Consider the following 24,298-nt stretch of genomic DNA (forward strand, 5'->3'; position numbering starts at 1 on the left):
AATTAGGGAAAATAAAGAACAGTCGGAGAATCTGACGGTCCAGCCATGGCGTAGCACCTTTCAGCTGCTGGCGGGAGGAAAGTCCATTAACTTTCCTCCAGACATATGTGTGTTTGAATTACACCTCGTAGGTGTAATTCGTGTGAAGCAAATAGTTTTGAACTCGGTATCCTACAATGCCTAATAAACTGGAAAGCTTTGAACCAATAATATAGCAGAATTTTAAAGCCTCCTTCTCTTCAAACACTGTGTATAAGTCCCAAACAAGCACGAATCGGCGAGCTGAAAATTTCGTTTAAAATAAAGATTTTGTCACTGCTGAAGACACTTCATTCTTTCTCGGCTTTAAATACAGTTAAAGCGAGCGTAGTAAGGGCTGCGTTCGAGAACGCTGTCCTAGTATGATCACGTGTGGAGATATGGGTTAAAGAACGGAAGAGAGAAAAATAAGTTCTTGAGAATCCCAAATTGACGGATGCTTAATCTATTATTCAAATATTAAATACAAAATCTCACGTTTCACATATTAATGTCATGTAATGGACTACGTGTCTTCAGATGACCATCCATGTACAAAAGACAAAGAAAATCGTCCTCTTTATTATTATTAACGTTCATAATGTTATCTGATGAGTGGAAAATCTCAGATGGCTGAATAAAAATTCGATATTGATCACCACGTGTTCTAAGAAAGTGGTGTAATCGAACAAAGACCTAACGCTGCCCAAGTTAAATACGACTTCTAAGTATTTCACGCAAACTAATATTATATTCCGTAAAGCACAAATGAAAACGAGTCGGATGAAAAAAAGTGAGTGAATTGTTTACTGTTTCGAAAGTAGTTGCCATAACTGTTAACACACTTCTCCCACTGTGAGACGAAGCGGTCAGTGCCTCCATGGAAAAACGTTTGCGGTTTTCTAGGGTAGCATGGTTGCACCTCTTCGTCCAAAGCAAAACGACGGCCACTAATGTCTTTCTTAAGAGCACCAAAAATGTGGAAATGACATGGGGAGAGAACGAGACTGTATGAAGAATGTGTAAGGGATTCCCAACGTTACTTCTGCAGCGTACTCGTAACAGTCTTGGCAATATCTGGTCCTGCCCGCAATGGCCGTGTTGTCTCGCGGTGGGATAAATATGTGGGTGGTTTTAATCAAAATGACATGTTCCGAATTCTATAGTGCGGGTTGTATACAACGCAGGACGCTGAAACAGTGCATCAGTGCAGTGCAAGCAAGTCAGCCGGCAGCAATCTCACTAAAATTCAGAATGAAGGGGCTTCAAATTCATCACTTCACTACCACAAAACAAGGTGTCTATGCTGTAATAGATCAGCAGAACCTCACGGCACCAGGCGGAAGTACGGAGTAGACTAGAGAGCCCTATTCTCCACTAACCATCCGAGCCAGCAAACCGACCCTGTCGCCAAGTCTTAGTATTGGCTGGCTCACCTCAAAGTTTAGTCAACTTGCTAAGACATGCCTTACAGTTTCCACCCAGTGATAAGCTACCCTAGCAAACAGATAAGTGAGTATAGGTTCTTTGAGAAAGAAATGGTTCAAATGGCTCTGAGCACTATGGGACTTAACATCTGAGGTCGTCAGTCCCCTAGAACTTAGAACTACTTAAAAGTAACTAACCAAAGGGCATCACACACATCCATGCCCGAGGCAGGATTCGAACCTGCGACCGTAGCGGTCGTGCGGTTCCAGACTGAAGCGCCTAGAACTGCTCGGCCACCACGGCCGGCTTTGAGAAAGACAAGTACTTATCGATTTACACGTGAATACAGAAGTGCCTAACAACAGACGAGTTTAAAATCTTTTGGCATCGTTCTTTCTCCCATAGAGGGCATGCACTAGCACGCACTGCTTGTGCTGAAGCTCTGGGGTGAGTGGACAAAGTTCACACTGGAGAGGATTACCCACATTTAGACAAGGCATGTGTCATCTGTTTTGGATGGCAAAGTTCAGAGTGTTAAGCAATCACTATTTTTTTATCTTTCTATCCAGCTTTTGGAAAGACTGTTAGGGGAGACGAATGTAATTCTTCTAAACTGTCATAACTATAAATTGCAGGGGACACTAATTATCGTGTCTTTTGCCGATCTCAAATAAAAAGTCGAGAATGATATTGTATTACTGTAGGAGTTAGGTTCAGATATCTACGTAAAAATTATCAATTGGGCTAATAAAATACACAGTACGTTTATAACGGAAAAAGCCGCAATACAAAAAAAAAATTAATGGAAAGTAATGAAATTTCTGGAATACATTTGTTTAGGTAACATATTTAAACGATTAACATTGCAAGACCACAGGTCAATATAAGCGCGATATAAGCCATTGCAAGTGTGAAACGATGGTACATTGCTAACAGGTGCAACCGCTAGAATATTGAATGTAAGCATGCAAATGTGCATGCATTGTGTTGTATAGGTGCTGGATGTCAGTTTGAGAGATGGAGTTCCATGCCTGCTGCGCCTGGTGGTCGATACACAGACGATTAATGCCCTTTGTGGATAACACCACAATTATCGTCCGGTGATGTCCCATATGTGCTCGATTGGAGACAGATCTGGTGATCGAGCAAGCCAAGGCAACAAGTCGACACACTGTAGAGCACGTTGGGTTACAGCAGTGGTATGTGAGCGAGCGTTATCGGGTTGTAAAAAATCCCTGGAATGCTGTTCATGAATAGCAGCACAACAGTTCGACTCACCACAATGACGTACAGATTTGCAGCCAGGGTGCATGGGATAACCACGAGACAGCTCCTGCTGTCATACGAATTCGAACCCCATGCCATAATTCCAAGTGTAGGTTCAGTGGGTCTAGGTCGCAGACGATTTTATTGCCGGCGCTCACCTGTTCTCCTCCTAATCATCACATGGTCATCACTGTCACCGCGGCAGAACCTGCTTTCATCGTAAAACATAGCAGACCTCTTCCCCGACCACCAATGAGCTCTCGCTTGACGCCACTGAAGTCGCAAATGGCGGTGGTTTGGAGTCAGCGGAACACACGTTACAGGGCGTCCGGCTCGGAGCTATCCTTGAAGTAACTGATTTGTAGCAGTTCGTTGTGTCGCTGTGGTGCAATCTACTGCTTAAATTGGTGTTGCAGATGCAGTACGATGCACCAGAGCCATGAGCCAAACACGATGGTCTTCCCTCTCTGTAGTGCCAAGCGGCTGTCTTAAGTCCAATATTCCTGCGACCCTACATTCTCGTGACCAATGCTACCAGCAGTCATGAAAAACGGCTACATACCTCCCAAGTTTTCCTGAAGTACCGCTGAAGGAACATACAGCTTTTCGTAGCCCTACTACACGACCTCGTCCGAACTGAGTGAGCTGTTGGTAATGGCGTCTTTGTCGCCTTAAAGGCATACTTGACTAACATCATCTCACCACGCCCAACCTCAAAGGCAACTAACGTTAATGACCTTCACAGCGTGTATTTAAAACAAAGCTGATGTTCATATGCAACTGGCCGCGAAATTCAAACAAAAGTCATCTTTCAGATGTAGGAACACGCGTATCAACTTTCGTTTATGTCATGCAACTCCTTCTTCGTGTTGTGATTTTTTTCCATCAGTGTATATGTAAAATTGCATTTAGTTGAAATAATGAACATATTTGGAATTAGGATTCATTCAATTAAAATAAAAATGGCGTGTGACGAGGGCCTCCCGTCGGGTAGACCGCTCGCCTGGTGCAAGTCTTTCGATTTGACGCCACTTAGGCGACTTGCACGGCGGTGGGGATGAAACGATGATGAGTAGGACAATACAACACTCAGTCCCTGAGCGGAGAAAATCTCCGACCCAGCCGGGAATCGAACCCGGGCCCTTAGGATTGACAGTCTGTCGCGCTGACCACTTTTTTTTTTTTTAATCTCATTTTGTTCGCTTCTGATCGTTGTATCTGCTCGGTGCGGGCATCGTAAGACATCCGTTTTTTAAGTTCGTTGTTGATCGAGTAACTCAGTTTTTTTATTACAGAGGGCAGCTAACCCGCTGACCGAACACGCTGAGCTACCGCGCCGGCCGGGCCCTTAGGATTGACGGTCTGTCGCGCTGACAACTCACTTACCGGGGGCGGACATTTAATCAATTAAACTGGCATACTGCCTGCTAACCAATAAGTCAAATTCTACTGATTCAATTTTTTTAAATCCAGACATCGTTTAGCATGTTAGAAGGTGCTCACACAGAACGGTCTACATGGACCTCACCTGACAGGTACACCGTTACCTTGACCGGATGGGTTACTGATCTTAAGAGATGGAGCCTTACCTCTGGTGGCGTCATGTCCCCCGACGATGCGTCCCCTGGACAGTGCCAAACGCCGAGCTGGTCCGGTGTGCGGTAGTCGACGCACTGGCAGTGCCGAACCTGTACAAGAAACATCCAGACGTTCAGCCAACCATGGCGGAGTATTTGTCATAAATTGGAAGTATGGACTGGAAACCTCCTATCGCAAGCAGTGTTCTCATAACCTAACTATCCATACCCATTTTAAAAAATCAAGAAAACAGATGAGTTCGCCGTTCATTTCTCGCGTCGCCAGTGTGCGATTTGGAAGTGGGGGGGATGGGGGGGATTTCCCCCCCCCCCCTCTGCATCAGACCATCCCCTCCTCTGGTTTTAGTTTATGCATCCCAACCTGGGATGTTTATTTTCCACGCACTGGAGTAAAACTTTACTTATAATTTAAATTTGTGGAGCCAAACACTGAAAGTTTTTAATACAGTCTTACTATTAATACTATTAATATGCTTGCTAATTAATTTTGAAATAGTGTTATGTAGTAGTTAAGCATTTCAAAACATTTAGAACTAAATCATCATTCTCATGTTGTCATTGTTGCTTTCGTCTAAGGTGCGTCATCCGTTTACTTGCGAGCTTGCGAGGGAAGTAGTGTGGCAGTCATACCGCAGCAGTCGTACCGCAGAGTTGGGTGAGCTGGGGGCTGGAATTCCCACCCCGGGCCCTGACACAGGGTGGTGAACGGAGGAATCGTTAGCGCCAGGATTTCACCCGGAACAAGTCCCGCCCACTGACCCCCGGTTTTCCCGGTCTTTGTTCGGCGCCTGGGCATCGTTTCAGTTGACCCACGTGGTTTACCGCGTTCGGCTGCACTCGCTCGGAGTGAATGTTAAATTAATATCTTGCCAGCTCTTAAATTTCGCCAGATAGTTAAAAGACACGTTACAAAAAACGTGCACAGTTGGCCTCAGCTGTGCCAGGTACTTCCACAGCAAACATAAGAGAAAACAGGACTTTTATCCATTGTGGATGTGGAACACTGCGACTGTGGTGTGAAAAGGTTTTCAGAAATTACTGCAACCAGTCGCCTTTTATGTAGATGTAGATACATCTACATAAAAGGCGACTGGTTGCAGTAATTTCTGAAAACCTTATAAGAGAAAACAATTTAGCACTGAATTCTTTAAATACGAGAACTCAGTATTCAGATCAATAGCCTATGAAGAAACATACTTCTGTGTGAGAAAAAGCACCCAAGGCTAAAACAGGATAAACCTACCCTCAAATAATAATTTGTTCGGAGAAATACGAACCACGGTATACTTGACACTGTGAGTTTCAGAACTCAGACAGTATACGCGAAACAGGCGTCAGTGTTCACTATAATTCCAGAGGGCATCAAAATTACTTTGTTCCTGCTAGATCGATCCACGCTGTTTTCGCGTGTTATTCACTGAATTGTTTTGCTGTAAAGTTTTAGGGGTGGAAGAAGAGCTAGCACAGCATGAAGAACGTTTTACAGCCGTGAAACACTGCAGCATTTATTTCCTACATAACTGTTCTGTGACAAACATACACATCGTCATTATTATTTTTTTAAAAATGGTTTGAATGAAATTTAGAAAATTAATGAATCTTTTGGTGAAAAATAGACAGGACAAAGAATAACGACAGATTATTTGCCTGAGACGTTTGCAACAGCATATAGTACATTAATCACACAGAAACAGCCACAATTCTTTGTAACCTCGTTTATAATGCGCAGGTATGGCATTGGAAGAATTTACAAGTTAAAATTCACCCATTACCCATGCAAATACCAACGAAATATGTCATATAAGGAAATATCGTGCTGCCTTCATTAGGCATTTCTACTTTATGGCATTCTTACATTCTTTAATTTTCGTGAGTTACTATGAGGGCCTACATAAACAAAACGACTTTCACTTATTTCTATATAACGTTGATTTTAGACAACAGAGTTAGTCGACTGCATCTGTGGCTTTACTATCTACATAACATATTCAAGACCATTGTTTTCGCATTGTATGTTTGCTCTGCTGTTACCCTCAAATAAACGTATTATTAATAAGTGAATTAGTTAATGAAAATTTGTCCTTATTGCCCTTAAATAACATCACGTTATTTTTTTTGTTTTCTATTGCTGGCGATGCTATCAATTCTCTATAAATATTTTTATTTCTTTAATAATGCAAATTCATGTTATATTACCATCCAGAACAACTTAAATTTCTTATCATTACTGAATTTCATCACAGTGTAACGTGTGTTGGACTGTGACGATAACAACTTTGTTGTAGCTTCCAGTTTGCAGAACTGGGAACTGGCGGCTGTTTAGGGGAGGGCCTTACACTATGGAGAGGCGAGGAGGGGGGTGAATGGGCGGGACTTGTTCCGGGTGAAATCCTAGCGCTAAGGGCACGTGGTGAACGGCCCGGTACCTGTGCGAACATCTACCGTTAGGCCACCTTTTGGTAACGGTATGGCGCGGACTAACGCGCCTGGGACGAAAGCACACATTACTAAATAACGCACCATCGTCTGCCTCTAGTTCCTAGGATATTATTTCGTGGACTTTCTTTAAATACCCTTCCAACATCGTTTTCTTTTCCTTTGGTTTTCATTTCCGTTGTTAGCTGCATGTGCAAGTACCAAGTAGGCCGCCGCTGCGATACTTTATCATCCTTTATACTGCAAGACCGACACACGTGTGGCACAAATTCTGTTGCTTTGGTATAAATTAACGTGCCGCATGCAACATACGCATGCTACAAGACGACGCACGCCACATTTCCGTAGCATGCCACAATGTTGCAAGACATCGCCCCAGCGTAAACGACGCTTTAGAGCCAGGTCTGTATTGTATGGTGGATGTGATGTGTTGCGTACGAAACTAAAACCTGCAATCAGATCCAAACGTCGTGGAAAACTGTGAAGAGGAGTCATCCTGCAGCAAGATAACGCTCGCCCACATTCTGCCAAACGGACAGCCGACGCAATAAAGGAGTTGAGATTCGAGGTGCTGGAACATCCACCATACAGTGGATTTTCACATGTTTGGACCCTTAACGGAAGCACTACAGGGAAGAAGATTTGAAAGTGATGAAGACGTCATTGCTGCGGTGCAAAATTGGTTACAGATGCAACCGAAAAAAGTATTTTCTGATTAAATTAAAAAAAAAAAACTAGTAAAACGTCAGGGAAACTGCATTGAAGTCCAGGGAGGTTACGTAGAAAAATAACGCGTGTTTCAGTTTTCTATCATCAAAATAAGTGCAGCTTTTCACAAATGTGCCTTTACATTTTGAATTCCCGTCGTATACCTGTACGTAGATGATTTTGTAAATAAGCTTTACCTATAGTGTACTTTTAAAGATATAACAAGGGATGGCTTTTCTGATAGTGCATACGCGTGAATAGTGAGTTTCGGCATTAACATCTATTTATAAATAACTGTTTAACCATGGGTAACGCCACGGTCCAAGCTAGTAACATATGTAATTACACTAACCCCCTAAGACATCCCCCCACTGGTAAAAGCACAAATCGCACACTGCGCGTCGCCACCCAACCTGTGCAGATGCTCTCTCATGAGGCACGATACCAGTATCGTAGGATAGAATGAAAAGACCTGTGATGGTAGAAATTAGTGTCAAACTGCACGGTAAGTAACTGTCAGAAAAATGCTCGTACAACTCCATCATGAGAACACTACTCGCAAGATGCAACTTTCAATACTCTGTACCAGATTAACCAGTTCATTTCAAGTTGTCACGAAAGATCAGCGCAGCTAGTGCTCGACATAATAAAGAAACAGTTAGTGTCGATACAGTTTGCCGTTCCTCGACGAGTACTCACCCAGCACACAGGCAACGAGGGTCAAAACGAGGAATGTCCGCCTGAGCATCTCGAGTAGACGTGCTGTGGTCTGCGCAGCCTGCTACGGTTAATATATACGCCTCAACCACAATAACTTGTGAGCGGCTGACCTTGTTTATATAATGATTATCTGAAATGATTACCGCTTGTTGTTATCTTTGCTACTTCATCTAATAGAACACGTAACGGAGATCTTGATTTCTGGATAACGAACGATGATCATCTACGGCATTCACAGTAAATAACCGCACTTGTTGTAGTGAAGCAGCGGTATAATTTAATTTCATAAAAACGCGGCAGGAACGCCCATTTGATCACGCTCGGTAATACCAATGTCCAGGAGCCAAAAAGCTACATATTACAGTCACAAAGAGGCAAAGAATGCTGATTTTACTATTTGTACAGTTTGTTTATCTAATGTGCTGGACTCTCATAATGTAATGGATAAACGAAAACCTTGACACAATTCCAAAAAAGCAGTCTGATGTGCCAAGAGCTAGTAAGACTGAAAGGCGACAAAATTTGTGACACCTCGAGTTTTAGCAGCAAAATTATTGAGCAAACTGGCCAAAATGTATTTCATGGAACTAAATCCCCCCTAAGTCTCAAGTTTTGGAGTACCTATAACACACATCAAAGTAAAAACAATATGACTCAATTGGATTTTTGTAGCTCCGTTTTCATGTACTTAAGCAATAATACATTAATACACTCCTGGAAATTGAAATAAGAACACCGTGAATTCATTGTCCCAGGAAGGGGAAACTTTATTGACACATTCCTGGGGTCAGATACATCACATGATCACACTGACAGAACCACAGGCACATAGATACAGGCAACAGAGCATGCACAATGTCGGCACTAGTACAGTGTATATCCACCTATCGCAGCAATGCAGGCTGCTATTCTCCCATGGAGACGATCGTAGAGATGCTGGATGTAGTCCTGTGGAACGGCTTGCCATGCCATTTCCACCTGGCGCCTCAGTTGGACCAGCGTTCGTGCTGGACGTGCAGACCGCGTGCGACGACGCTTCATCCAGTCCCAAACATGCTCAATGGGGGACAGATCCGGAGATCTTGCTGGCCAGGCTAGTTGACTTACACCTTCTAGAGCACGTTGGGTGGCACGGGATACATGCGGACGTGCAATGTCCTGTTGGAACAGCAAGTTCCCTTGCCGGTCTAGGAATGGTAGAACGATGGGTTCGATGACGGTTTGGATGTACCGTGCACTATTCAGTGTCCCCTCGACGATCACCAGTGGTGTACGGCCAGTGTAGGAGATCGCTCCCCACACCATGATGCCGGGTGTTGGCCCTGTGTGCCTCGGTCGTATGCAGTCCTGATTGTGGCGCTCACCTGCACGGCGCCAAACACGCATACGACCATCATTGGCACCAAGGCAGAAGCGACTCTCATCGCTGAAGACGACACGTCTCCATTCGTGCCTCCATTCACGCCTGTCGCGACACCACTGGAGGCGGGCTGCACGATGTTGGGGCGTGAGCGGAAGACGGCCTAACGGTGTGCGGGACCGTAGCCCAGCTTCATGGAGACGGTTGCGAATGGTCCTCGCCGATACCCCAGGAGCAACAGTGTCCCTAATTTGCTGGGAAGTGGCGGTGCGGTCCCCTACGGCACTGCGTAGGATCCTACGGTCTTGGCGTGCATCCGTGCGTCGCTGCGGTCCGGTCCCAGGTCGACGGGCACGTGCACCTTCCGCCGACCACTGGCGACAACATCGATGTACTGTGGAGACCTCACGCCCCACGTGTTGAGCAATTCGGCGGTACTTCCACCCGGCCTCCCGCATGCCCACTATACGCCCTCGCTCAAAGTCCGTCAACTGCACATACGGTTCACGTCCACGCTGTCGCGGCATGCTACCAGTGTTAAAGACTGCGATGGAGCTCCGTATGCCACGGCAAACTGGCTGACACTGACGGCGGCGGTGCACAAATGCTGCGCAGCTAGCGCCATTCGACGGCCAACACCGCGGTTCCTGGTGTGTCCGCTGTGCCGTGCGTGTGATCATTGCTTGTACAGCCCTCTCGCAGTGTCCGGAGCAAGTATGGTGGGTCTGACACACCGGTGTCAATGTGTTCTTTTTTCCATTTCCAGGAGTGTAGTTAGTGGATCCCTGTTTGCTTGCCTGATTTATTTTGCCTGGTTCTGAGTATGTGAATATACTAAGTCATGAGAAACCTTCTAATATCGTGTCGGACCTTCTCTTTCCCGGCTTAAGGCAACAACTCGACGTGGCATGGACTCAACAAGTCGTTGATAGTCCCCAGCAGAAATATTAAGTCATGCTGCCTCTATAGTCGTCCATAATTGCGGAAGCGTTGCCGGTGCAGAATTTTGTGCACGAACTAGCCTCTCAATTAAGTCCCATAAATGTTCGATGGGTGGCCAGATAATTCGCTCCAGCTGTCCAGAATGCTCTTCAAACCAATCGCGAACAGCTGCGGCCCAGAGACTCGGCTCTTTGCCATCCATAAAAATTCCATCGTGGTTTGAGAGCATGAGCTCCATGAATGACTACAAATGATCTCCAAGTAGCCTCACAGAATCATTTCCAGTCAGTGATCGATTCAGTTGGACCAGAGAACCCAATCCATTCAATGTAAACACAGCCCGTACCGTTATGGAGCCACCACCAGCTTGCGCAGTGCCTCGTTGACAAATTGGTTCCATGGCTTTGCGGGATGTGCTCCACATTCGAACCCTACCATCAGCTCTTATCAACCGAAATCCTGACTCATATGACCAGGCCACGGTTTTCTGGTCGTCTAGGGTCTAATCGATATAGTCTCAAGCCCAGTAGAGATGTTGCAGGCGATGTCATGCTGTTAAAAAAAGGCGCTAGCGTCAGTGATCTGCTACGATAGCCCATTAAAGCCAAATTTCGTTGCAAAGTCCTGACGGATATGTTCGTCGTACGTCCGACATTGATTTCTGTCGTTATTCCATTCAGTGTTGCTTGTTTATCAGCACCGACAACTCTACTAAAAAACCACTGCTCTCGGTCGTTATGTGAAGGCCGTCGGTCACCGCGTTGTCCATGATTAGCGGTAATGTCTGAAATTTAGTATTCTCAGCGCACTCTTGACATTGTGGATCTTGTAGGATTGAACTCCCTAACGATTTCCGAAATGGAATGTTCATGCTGCGATTATCATTCCATGTTGCCTGCCCAGTTAGCTGTGCGGTCTAACGCACGGCTTTCCCGATTGGGAAGGAGCACCTAGTCCCCAGCACGAACCCGCCCTGCGGACTTCTGTCGAGGTCCGTTGAGACAGCCAGACTGTGGATGGTTTTTAGGCGGTTTTCCATCTGCCTCGGTGAATGTGGCCCGGTTCCCCTTATTCCGCCTCAGCTACACTATGTCGGCGATTGCTGCGCAAACAAGTTCTCCACGTACGCGTACACCACGATTACTCTACCACGCAAACATTGGGGTTACGCTCGTCTGGTGTGAGACGTTCCCCGGTCACCGGTTAACATACAATAAAATGCATTCATTCCAAGTTCAAAGTCTCTTCATTCCCGTCGTGTGGCCATAATCACAGTGGAAAACTTTTTAGAGAAATCGCTTGAAGTACAAATGACAGCTCCGCCAGCGTATCCCCCTTTTCTACCTTCGTGCGCGATAGTACCGCCATCTGTATATGTGGATATCGCTGTCCCAAGGCCTTTGTTACCTCAGTGTACGTTGTGGAATTGTTGTACTATCTTTCGATGCACAAATGTATTTCTCATTAAACATATTTTATACTTGTTGTGTTGATTCAAAGGTATCCTTAGGAAAAATAATAATTTTTATTTGCCTCGTCACGATTCATATCATTATTCCCTAAATTCGTTCTTTACGTCACATGGCTTAGTTGTTAATGATTTCGTTGACAAGACTGTTAGTACCCACACAGCGTAGTCAGGACTCGACTGTGCAGGGGTAAACAGAGACCGCAGTTTGCTCGGTAGGATGACTGGCCCTTATCGGATTCTTGTGCATTGAAGTATCATGAAAATAGTTCTAATTTTACTGATCATAAGGCCGCTATTTTAGTTTATTTGTTTCTCTGAATGTTATCAGTCATTCCTTCCTGTTCACTGCGGTCCTTTCGAACGTCTTTAATATTTCATATTCATGGTTATGGTCTCTTTGTCCTTTGTTGTTCTTCTATGCTCTTCACCCCACACAGACTGGAGTGCGCTACGAGAAATAACAAATAAATCTGGGACATGTAAAATTTCTTATATGGTATTAGAACACGTGTTTTATAAGTAATAAATAATTGGTACATTTGAGCGTTTGATGAAAAACCCAGTTTGGGGATTCCTTACGAAATCTACAGGGTGTTCGGAAATTCCAATTAAAAAACTTCTAGGGCTTTTATAGGAGAGTGAGTACATAATATTTTGAAAAGGAACCCACGTCCGGAAACGTACTATTTTCGTTCAACAACGGATTCAATTCAGATGTTTAACTCATCCATTTCTGCTTGAGGAATTGAATTAGACGTGACGCAGTATAATCATTATGTAACAATTCGACCACTTATCGCATAAGCACATTTGTCTGTATTAAAACTTAAACATTTACATGTTCACATTATTCCAAAATAAAAAAGAACACTGCATATTGTTCGTACAGAACAGTACTGATGCATTACAACAGCGGCTCGATGCGGTGACCACCAGCGCTTTTACAGACATTGTATCTACGAAGCATGTTTCTACACACACTCCAGCCCAGCTGGTGTCTCTTCAATTTCTAGCGCATCGCCCAGAACTCGTGCCTCTGACTATAGGCTACTATAGTCTCGTAAATTAAATAGAGTCAATTGAGCTTAAGCGGTAAATGGATGTTTCGTTATATTTCCTTTCTAATGGTTATCAAATAATTATCCAGTGTGACACGTAATTTAATTCCTTAAGCAGAAGTGGATGAGTTAAACATCTACTTTGAAACTGTCGTAGAACGGAAACGGTGCTTTCCCGGACTTGGGTTCCTATTCAAAATGTTATTTACTTACTCCCCTCTACAATTCCTAGAAGTTTGTAACGGGAATTTCCAAACACACTGTATAACTTTAAGAAAATTCGTCATTCCCTATATATTCACTAGCTTATTCACAAATTGCAACACCTTCTAAGTTTTACAGGCCACTTAAGTCCATATAAGCGTGGTCCTTTCCGAATGTACGTCTGACCAAAACGCGTTTCTGGTAGCTGGAGGCCAAAGTTTTTGTAATCATACCTTTTGCGTTCTTGTGGATATATTTCCATAGCAACTATCATTCCCTAACAAATATTTCTTTATATCTAACCGAGAAGAGGAATACCATTTTCATTACATTAGCTTTAATTTTTTTTTAAATGTAACGAAATGTTTTTTTTAAATTTTCATCCTCTATTGCACTCCCTTAGGGGTTGATTTACAGAAACACTAAAACACATATTTTGTTTTAGTTCTGATCGGGAAGTCACATACCAATTGTTTTCGTAATTCTTCAAAATTCCCTTAACAGCGACATACTTTCAAAGAAAATTCTTTCATCCGTATTTCAACCCCTTAGGATTGGAATTTCGGACAATTTCTTATTAAACGATGCCTGCGTTTAAGATCCACGCCCTCTCCAAATTTCAAGTTTCTGTCCTTAGCGACGACGATGAGTGAGTGAATCAGTCTGACTAGGGGCTGACCTTCCAGAAACAGTGAAACACGTGTTTTGTAATCTCTAACAGAGAAGCCAAACACAAATTTTCAACGATTTAGCTTTCAAATGCTTTCGCAATGAAATATTTTCATAAAACGTTTCACCCCCTCAGAGGTTGATTTTCCAAAAACTGTGACATGTGTATGTCTCATTTCCAGCAGAGAAGCCAAATACAAACTTTCGTAGACTTTGCTTCAAAAAGCCTTGCACAATGAAATATTTCCATAAAAACTTTCATCCCCGTTTCGTCCCCATAGGAGCTGAATTTTCAAACACAGCGAAACACGTATTTTTTTTATTTCTAACTCAGAAGCCAAATTTATATTTCATAGATTTAGCTTTAAAATGCTTTTATAATAAAATATTTTCATACAAAATTTTACCCCTATTTCACCCTCTTAGGGATTCAGTTTCCAAAAATACCGAAGCACGAATTTTTTTGTATGTAACCGAGAAATCGAATACCAACGTTCACAGATGTAGCTTTAAAAATACTTCCGTAGTTCTTTACTAATGGCATATTTGCAAAAAAAAAACTTTCTCACTCTATTTCACCCTCATAGAGTTAAATTTTCGAAATTGCTGAAACAAGTATTTCTTTATTTCTAACCGAGAAACCAAGTACCAATTTTCGTAGGTCCAGCTTCAAAATTGCCTTAATAGCGACATTTTTCAAAAAAACCTTTCATATCCTATTTCATCCCCTTAGTGTTGGAATTTCGAAAAATCCCCTGTTTCACCCCCTTAGGAGTGGAATTTCGGACAATAGCTTTTTCAAAGACACCTACAGTATAAGATCCATACCCTCTCCAAATTTAAAGCTTCTATTCTTAGCGGTTTGGGATGGACGGTGATGAGTCAGTCAGTCAGGACATTGTCTGTTACATATAGGGTGATTCACGATGCAAATATTTTAATATGTTATTCTACAAGTAAAACTAAAAAAAAATTCATATAAACATAGGTCCGCAACTGTTTAGTTACGAAGTTACGGCTAATAAAACATTTTACCTTAAATTTAGCAACTTCGCTAATATGAATCCATCGTAAAACTGTAAGAGCTTAAAGTAAAGCACGATTGCCATTTACTTTGTTGGTATTGAGCTGGTGAATCTAATAAAACATGTCGCAGACGTGTATCTGTAGTAGTCTTCCAGAACATCCTGAGAAGCAAAGGATTATTATTCAGGTAAATTTGTTTACTTCCCATTAACAATGTAGAAACGTTTATGTCATTGTTGGCAAACGTTAGTGAGTTGCTTCAGTCGTTTCCTAACCTTGAAACGAGTTCGTTTTCTTTATTGTTCAATGAAAGAAAATAATAACAACAGTGTACTTACGTGAAACCACTGTGAAACTGAAACGAGCAACAGAATCCGTTCATGCACGTGCAGCTAAATGCATTGCACTCGGAGGAGACATCTTTGAACATTTATTGTGAATGTATTGTGGAATTGTGTGTACACTGTACAACTTCCTTAACACTGAGCTTAGTTTTTCTGGTTTAACGTGAATTCACATGTACTATGGTATTAATAAGACCAGATTATCTGACACATTCATACAGTTTCAGTTAACGTTATTATCATCATTTTTTTTTTCAAAACCAAATTCTCTATAACTTATGTCGAAAACTTTGTGCAACTGTCGAATTAAAAAACAAATTGGGACAAGTAGTTAATAAAATAAAAAATTTACGAAATTACTTCTTTGCTTCTCTGGATGTTCTGGAAAACTACTGCAGATACACGTCTGGGGCATGTTTTATTAGATTTGCCAGACCAAGAACAAGAAAATAAATGGAAATCGTGCTTCACTTTAACCTCGTACAGTTTTGCGATGGCCTCATATTAGCAAGGTTGTTAAACTTCAGACAAAATATTTTATTAGCTGTAACTCCGTAACTAAACATTTGCGGACCTATGTTTATATGAACTTTTTTTTAGTTTTACTTGAGTAATATATTAAAGGTATTTGCATATCACCCCGTATAGAGATTGTTTGTGATGGTGATTGTGACGCTAAGGGAGTAAGTATGGAAGAGAAGTGGAGTTTCATGAAGTTTAAGGATGGGGTGTGGGGTAGCTATCGGTTTTATAAAAAAAATGGATAATGAAGATTTAAAGTGGAGAAGTGCCTAGGAGGGAGGAGGAATTTGGGTCTCGCAGTAAGAAAGGGGTTGATGTGAATTCGGAGGACGGAGAAGGAAAGCAAGATTAGGGCTTAAAGCCCCGTCAATGATGAAGTCATTGGAGACGGAAAGTAAGTGCAGACTGAAGAATGATGAAGAAGAGAGCAGAAGTCCTTACCAATGGAACCATACCATAACTTGTGTTATGCGAGTCACGAACATAGTCGATATCCAGTTGAACTGCTGAACAGGAATTTGAGCTCTGATCATCCAGATTCGAGTTCAATGTGATAACCATTGAGCCACAATCCTCGGTGAGTAGGAGGTGAGTACCAGTGACATGGACACCAATATGCTTGTGGTTTAGAACGATCTGTGAGTGAAAGAACATAATAACAACAGTGTATTTAAGTGAAACTGCTTGATGCCTTCCTAAGAGAGAGTCTCCATTCCTTCCAAGCCAATTATGTAAGTGTAGACCAGATATGGCTCAAATTCAAAGATACAGTATCGACAGCAATAGATAGATTCATACTGCATAAGTTAATAAGAGACGGGACTGATCCACCATGATACACAAAACAAGTCAGAACACTGTTGCAGAAGCAACGGAGAAGCATGAAAATTCAGAAGAACACAAAATCCCCAAGACTGTCTAAGTTTCACGGAAGCTCGAAATTTAGTGCGGACGTCAATGCGAGATGTGTTTAATAGTTTCCACAATGAAACACTGTCTCAAAATATGGTAGAGAACCCAAAGAGATTCTGGTCGTATGTAAAGTACACTAGTCAATACCGTCACTGCGCGAAAGCGATGGAAATATTACCGATGATGGTACCACTAAAGCGGAGTTACTAAATACGGTTTTCCGTAATTACTTCACGAAAGAATACGAAGTAAATATTCCAGAATTCGAAACCAGAACAGCTGTTAGCATGAGTGACATAAAAGTAGATATCTTAGGTGTTGCGAAACAAATCACTTAAGAAAGGCAAGTCTTCCGGTCCAGATGGTTTACCAATCAGGTTCCTTTCAGAGTATGCAAACACAATAGCGCCTTTCTTAGCAATCGAATACAACCCCTCACTTGACGAAACGTCTCTTCCTAAAGACTTTAAAGTAGCACAGGTCACACCATTATTCAATTTGCAGTAGGATTTTGGAGCATATACAGTACCCGAATATTATGAATCACCTTGAGTAAAATGACCAATTGATACATAACCAACACGGATTCAGAAAATATCGTTCTTGTGCAACACAGCTAGCTCTTTATTCCCATGAAGTAATGAGTTCTGTCGACAAGGGATCTCAGATCGATTCCATATTCCTAGATTTCCAGAAGGCTTTTGATACCGTTCCTCACAAGCGACTATTAATCAAATTGCGTGAATATGGAGTATTGTCTCAGTTGTGTGACTGGCTTCTTGATTTCCTCTCAGAGAGGTCACAGTTCGTAATGATAGACGGTAACTCATCGAGTAGAATAGAAGTGATATCTGGCGTTCCACAAGATAGTGTCATAGGCCCTCTGCTGTTCCTGATTTACATAAATGATCTACGTGATAATCTGAGCAGCCCCCTTAGATTGCTTGCAGATGACGCTGAAATTTACCATCTAGTAAAATCATCAGACGATCAATTCCAATTACAAAATGATCTAGAGAGAATTTCTGTATGGTGTGAAAAGTGGCAATTGGCATTAAACAAAGAAAAGTGCGAGGTCATCTACTTGGTTACTAAAAGAAATCCGATAAATTTTGAGTATACGATAAATCGCACAAATCTAAGGGCTGTCAATTCGCTAAATACATAGGAATTACAATTGCGAGCAACTTCAATTGGAAAGCCCTCATAGATAACATTGTGGGGAAGGCGAAACAAAGGCTGCGCTTTGTTGGCAGAACACTTAGAAGATGCGACAAACCCACTAAAGAGACAGCCTACATTACATTTGTCCGTCGTCTGCTGCTGGAATATTGCTGCGCGGTGTGGTATCCTTACCAGGTAGGATTGACGGAGGACATCGAAAAAGTGCAAAGAGGGGCAGCTCGTTTCGTGATATCGCGCAATGGGGGTGAGAGTGCACGATAGTCCAGTTGGCGTGACTGTCGCTGAAACAAAGGCGGTTTTCTTTGCGGCGAGATCTATTTAGGAAATTTCAATCACCAACTTTCTCTTCCGAAAGCGAAAATATTTTGTTGACACCCACCTACGTAGGGAGAAATGATCATCATAATAAAATAAGAGAAATCAGAGCTCGAACAGAAAGATTTAAGTGTTCCTTTTTCCCACACGCCATTCGAGATTGGAATGGTAGAGAAGTAGAATGAAAATGGTTCGATGAACCCTCTGCCAGGCACTTAAGTGTGAATTGCAGAGTAACCATGTAGATGTAGATGTAGAATACCATTATAATGTTAATGACTAAAAAAAATCTTTATATGTCAAATGGGAAATGTGTCTAAAACTTTATTTTGGGACCGGCCGGAGTGTCCGAGCGGTTCTAAGCGCTACAGTCTGGATCCGCGCGACCGCTACGGTCGCAGGTTCGAATCCTGCCTCGGGCATGGATGTGTGTGATGTCCTTAGGTTAGTTAGGTTTAATTAGTTCTAAGTTCTAGGCGACTGATGACCTCAGAAGTTAAGTCGCATAGTGCTCAGAGCCATCTGAACCATTTTTTTTAATTTTGGGAATCAAATGGTTGCACAAAGAGGTGGAAATAGAGGGATCGCTGGCATTTCTAGAGGATAGGACACAGTGGTATGAATGTGGCATCATTGGTGTAGTTGAGAATGTAAAAAGAGATGTTCGTTTAGGCATATTGACAGTATAGTGGGTATATGGGAGAGTAAAGAGCACGGACCTTTGGAACACCCCTGCAGTTGGATTGAAGGCCTGGATGATTATATGTACAGTCACGATTATACCGACGTCGCGGAATTCCAAGGTGCAGCCCCCATATGCGAGACACCTCCTAGCAGCAGGTGTCTTTACCGCCTATGATACAATAGCACACTGCGCGTTCCTCCTAGCGCGACACGACACGCCCTTTAACTATACATAACTACACATCATTGCTCTCGCCTCGTCGCGAAACATATGTGTCGCGACTCGCCATCTAAAACGTTCTCAATATTATTCTTGCTTCACAACGCTACCTCCACCTAATTCTATAGTCCCCAGAAATAGTTAACGCTCGCTTTCTTAATCTCTCACTTTTATGAACGGAAATTCTTCTCCTAACAGAATCTCTTTACCAAAATAAGAACCAATTCACTCGTCCCACCGATCCTAAACTGATACCCTACCTAATCTCAACATACGCAAACATCCTCAACCATATCTTGACGCTCATATATCCCACCACAAACAATGTCAATCAATTAATCTTGCATTCTCATTCGCTCTTATCGAATTTACACGCCGAATTACAAATGCCGCCTCTATCCAAGCACTTCACATTTTCTTTCTTGGATTTTCAGCGATAAAATTACTTTTACACAGATCGCTAAATCCCAATGACAGCTAAAGTCGCAAACATTTATACAGATCATCAAACACATACTATACTCTCAAGAATATTGTAAGCCACGAGCATATTTACCAATACCAACTACAATTAAATATTATTACCATTGCCGCAACGCTCTGTCAGCGTTCGATTTACACGTAATTTCTGCTCTTGACTGTTGTCGTTTGTGGTTGAATATCACTATCTATAGAACCCATAATTTTCCACATAAAAGCCTTTATCAGTGTGCTGAATCTATAAGTCCCTCACTATAGCATACACATTCATCTTCTCTAGTCATTCTACAACATAAGCCAAACAAGTCTTATCATGCACACGCGTCAAGTGCTATCCGTGATAATGAATGCCCGACCAGCGGACGTAATGCTTGGGAAGACATCAGATGGTTCAAATGGCTCTGAGCACTATTGGACTTAACATCTGTGGTCATCAGTCCCCTAGAACTTAGAACTGCTTAAACCTAACTAACCTAAGGACATCACACACATCCATGCCCGAGGCAGAATTCGAACCTGCGACCGTAGCGGTCACGCGGTTCCAGATTGAAGCGCCTAAACCGCACGGCCACGGGAAGACGTCATCATCATCACAATCGATAGAACAACAAGGAAAACGCGAATTCGCTCGTTCTCGATGTTCTAGTGGGGCACTGTTTCCATAACGCATTACATTTCATGCTTTCAACGTACGCATTCGTTCGCGCCGCTGTTTAGAGACTCCTATACCCGAATACAGAGCATCAATCATGTATTATCATTTGCTCTTATCTAATTACTCATCCATCTGATGTGGAAGCAAGGTCTGCCTTTTTTTTTTTTTTCTTTCTGCACATCTGACTTTCAACAGCAAACAACTATTTTACACTGATCGCTGTATTGCACCACCAAACTAAACATAGCCAATTACCTTACATATCGTCAAATACTTAAACACTCTTACTCAATTACACTGCGTTCCCACCGAGGACGTGAACTTGAATATTCCAGTTCTGAACGCAGTAACAACCAAAACAACTACTAAATCGTCAGACCGTATTTCATCTCTAACGCTCACAACTCTTAAACAGCACGTGGAGAAAAAAAATTCAAGCCATAAACACACTTTGCATATAGATAGTTCGAGTGTGCTCTGTACCACTGAGTAACTAGAAACAAACACATGAAAAATGATATCTCCACCCGCCAATACCGATCGCGCTCATCTAACAAATTCCAAATCATCTCTATAATTTACAAGCCAACTAAGGTCTTTCCCGTGTCTAGAGAACAGGCAAACTTATCTTCCACACAACACATTCGATCTTGTCTCAACTAAATAAACGCGCTAAATGTTCAGAAGCAGTCAACCGAACAATTTACATGGGAAGGAATAACGGTCCAGCGCAAACCCACCTCCATACGCAATATTCTCAAATTTCCACTTGATCACGAAAGCTCCCCATCTTACGATCGCGATCTCAATTGAGCGTCATTCGACAATGAGCAAAGTATTGTAAAAACACCCTACCGATGGCGATTGTTCTGGATATTGAAATATCTGTACCTGCCTTACGACTGGACATACTATTCTCTTTGCTATCACAGTACTCCAAGTCAAATCCATATCCTTCCTACAACAGCACACAGACATTTCCTTTACACAAACCCAAATACTTTATAAACCTGATCCTCAAATGCGAACATATCACACACCCAGCACTAAGTATAATATTACCTCGTCAATAACTGGATGCATACGATACCAAATAATACAGATCGAAAATCAGTGGTGAGTGTGCAAGGCTCTTTAAGTTCTTCTTTCGAGTCCTACCACCCTGTCATAGACGTAATCAAGCAGATGTTAAAGAAAAAAATCCCTATCCCAACAACTACTGCATGTTACTCTCACAAGCGCACTTGGTTCTACAGGTGCACCCAAGTATCCATTTTAAAACCTATAACCGCTTTACGAATCGAGGTACGACATTACCTCTGACTGAGGTGGTGTTTTCCGGACAAATACCGTGACAGTCATCGTAGAAATGTGTGTATTAACATTCAACGATGCGACCTCGGGATAAAATCACTGAACTTTGAAAGTGATTCGGCTAAGGAACGTGGTATGCACGCGGTATTTGTGACTCCATCACACTGAACCCAACTAGATAATTTATTAGTTTTTGCAACGCATTCTGTCTCGAGACCATATCAGAGGTTCTGTGATATATCCGCTGATAGGCGATGACAGTCATTACTAGTAGATAATGTGCTGGTTGAGGTCGTAAGAAGAAAAATACGCTAGAGGGTATATGCGATAGGGTTCGTGGGTGGACCAATCACGCGTTACGTCTGGACACGTATTCTATGTTCGAAGTTTGTTCCATCAGTGATCCCTATCGCAAATCTGGCACGTGGTGGATCAGTCTTCAAACATAGCTCCATATATATAGTCCGTGGCAGTTCCACAGCCGAATGCAAACTCGGATGTGATCTACAGGGTGTTACAAAAATGTACGGCCAAACTTTCAGGAAACATTCCTCACACACAAATAAAGAAAAGATGTTACGTGGACATGTGTCTGGAAACGCTTAATTTCCATGTTAGAGCTCATTTTAGTTTCGTCAGTATGTACTGTACTTCCTCGATTCACCGCCAGTTGCCCAATTGAAGGAAGGTAATGAGTTCGGTGCTTGTGTTGACATGCGACTCATTGCTCTACAGTATTAGCATCAAGCACATCAGTACGTAGCATCAACAGGTTAGTGTTCATCACGAACGTGGTTTTGCAGTCAGTGCAATGTTTACAAATGCGGATTTGGCAGATGCCCATTTGATGTATGGATTAGCACGGGGCAATAGCCGTGGCGCGGTACGTTTGTATCGAGACAGACTTCCAGAACGAAGTTGTCCCGACAGGAAGACGTTCGAAGCAACTGATCGGCGTCTTAGTGAGCACGGAACATTCCAGCCTATGACTCGCGACTGGGGAAGACCTAGAACGACGAGGACACCTGCAATGGACGACGCCATTCTTCGTGCAGATGACGATAACTCTAATGTCAGCGTCAGAGAAGTTGCTGCTGTACAAGGTAACGTTGACCACGTCACTGTATGGAGAGTGCTACGGGACAACCAGTTGTTTCCGTATCATGTACAGCGTGTGCAGGCACTATCAGCAGCTGATTGGCCTCCACGGGTAAACTTCTGCGAATGGTTCATCCAACAATGTGTCAATCCTCATTTCAGTGCAAATGTTCTCTTTACGGATGAGGCTTCATTCCAACGTGATCAAATTGTAAATGTTCACAATCGACATGTGTGGGCTGACGAGAATCCGCACGCAGTTGTGCAATCACGTCATCAACACAGATTTTCTGTGAACGTTTGGGCAGGTGTTGTTGGTGATGTCTGGATTGGGCCCCATGTTCTTCCATCTACGCTCAATGGAGCACGTTATCATGATTTCATACGGGATACTCTACCTGTGCTGCTACAACATGTGCCTTTACAAGTACGACACAACATGTGGTCGCATCTCGTGGTCGTGCGGTAGCGTTCTCGCTTCCCACGCCCGGGTTCCCGGGTTCGATTCCCGGCGGGGTCAGGGATTTTCTCTGCCTCGTGATGGCTGGGTGTTGTGTGTTGTCCTTAGGTTAGTTAGGTTTAATTAGTTCTAAGTTCTAGGGGACTGATGACCATAGATGTTAAGTCCCATGGTGCTCAGAGCCATTTGAGCCAACATGTGGTTCATGCACGATGCAGCTCCTGCACATTTCAGTCGAAGTGTTCGTACGCTTCTCAACAACAGATTCGGTGACCGATGGATTGGTAGAGGCGGACCAATTCCATGGCCTCCACGCTCTCCTGACCTCAACCCTCTTGACTTTCACTTATGGCGGCATTTGAAAGCTCTTCTCTACGCAACCCCTGTACCAAATGTAGAGACTCTTCGTGCTCGTATTGTGGACGGCTGTGATACATTACGCCATTCTCCAGGGCTGCATCAGCGCATCAGGGATTCCATGCGACGGAGGGTGGATGCACGTATCCTCGCTAACGGAGGACATTTTGAACATTTCCTGTAAAAAAGTGTTTGAAGTCACGCTGGTACGTTCTGTTGCTGTGTGTTTCCATTCCGTGTTTAATGTGATTTGAAGAGAAGTAATAAAATGAGCTCTAACATGGAAAGTAAGCGTTTCCGGACACATGTCCACGTAACATATTTTCTCTCTTTGTGTGTGAGGAATGTTTCCTGAAAGTTTGGCCGTACCTTTTTGTAACACCCTGTATTGTGGATCTGCATCCCAACACTGCTTCGTACATTGCGCGCGATGGATCCTCCTCCAAACCCTAATCCATGTGCGGCATATTGTGGATCCACATCGCAATGCTGATCCGGATGTAACATGTACGCGGTGTGCTATTGTATCATAGGCGGTAAGGACTTCTGCTGCTAGGAGGTGTCTCGCATATGGGGGCTGCACCTTGGAATTCCGCGACGTCGGTATAACCGTGACTGTATAGAGGGATGCAACTTTCACCAGTGTACGACGACGCCGGCTCGGGGACAGTGAGGGAGAGCGCAGGACCCGGGCGGGTGTGTGCGTGGTTTGACAGCTGACGGCCGCGTCGACCGCAAATGCGCGAGAACGAGATTCTAGCGTTTGCGTTCTACTGGACATGGGTTGGCGAAGGGTGCTCTCGGGCGTTGATAGAATTATTTTGCGACCACGTGTGTAGGTTGTGCTA

At 43.1% G+C, this 24,298-nt stretch overlaps 1 protein-coding gene across 1 annotated transcript in view; it reads right to left on the minus strand.

The window, feature by feature from the left end:
* Positions 1–8,279, minus strand: part of LOC126145196 (trypsin-1-like) — a 45,488-nt gene extending 37,209 nt beyond the window's left edge. The window contains exons 1-2 of the mRNA XM_049915539.1: positions 8,154–8,279; positions 4,302–4,400 (exon numbers count right to left, since the gene is read on the minus strand). Of these exons, the coding sequence (XP_049771496.1) occupies positions 4,302–4,400; positions 8,154–8,202 (148 nt within the window). The 5' untranslated portion in view covers positions 8,203–8,279. The remainder of the gene's footprint in view (positions 1–4,301; positions 4,401–8,153) is intronic.
* Between the last annotated feature and the right edge of the window lie 16,019 nt (positions 8,280–24,298).

The sequence above is a fragment of the Schistocerca cancellata genome, chromosome 2, assembly GCF_023864275.1.
Source record: "Schistocerca cancellata isolate TAMUIC-IGC-003103 chromosome 2, iqSchCanc2.1, whole genome shotgun sequence".
Lineage (NCBI taxonomy): Eukaryota > Metazoa > Arthropoda > Insecta > Orthoptera > Acrididae > Schistocerca > Schistocerca cancellata.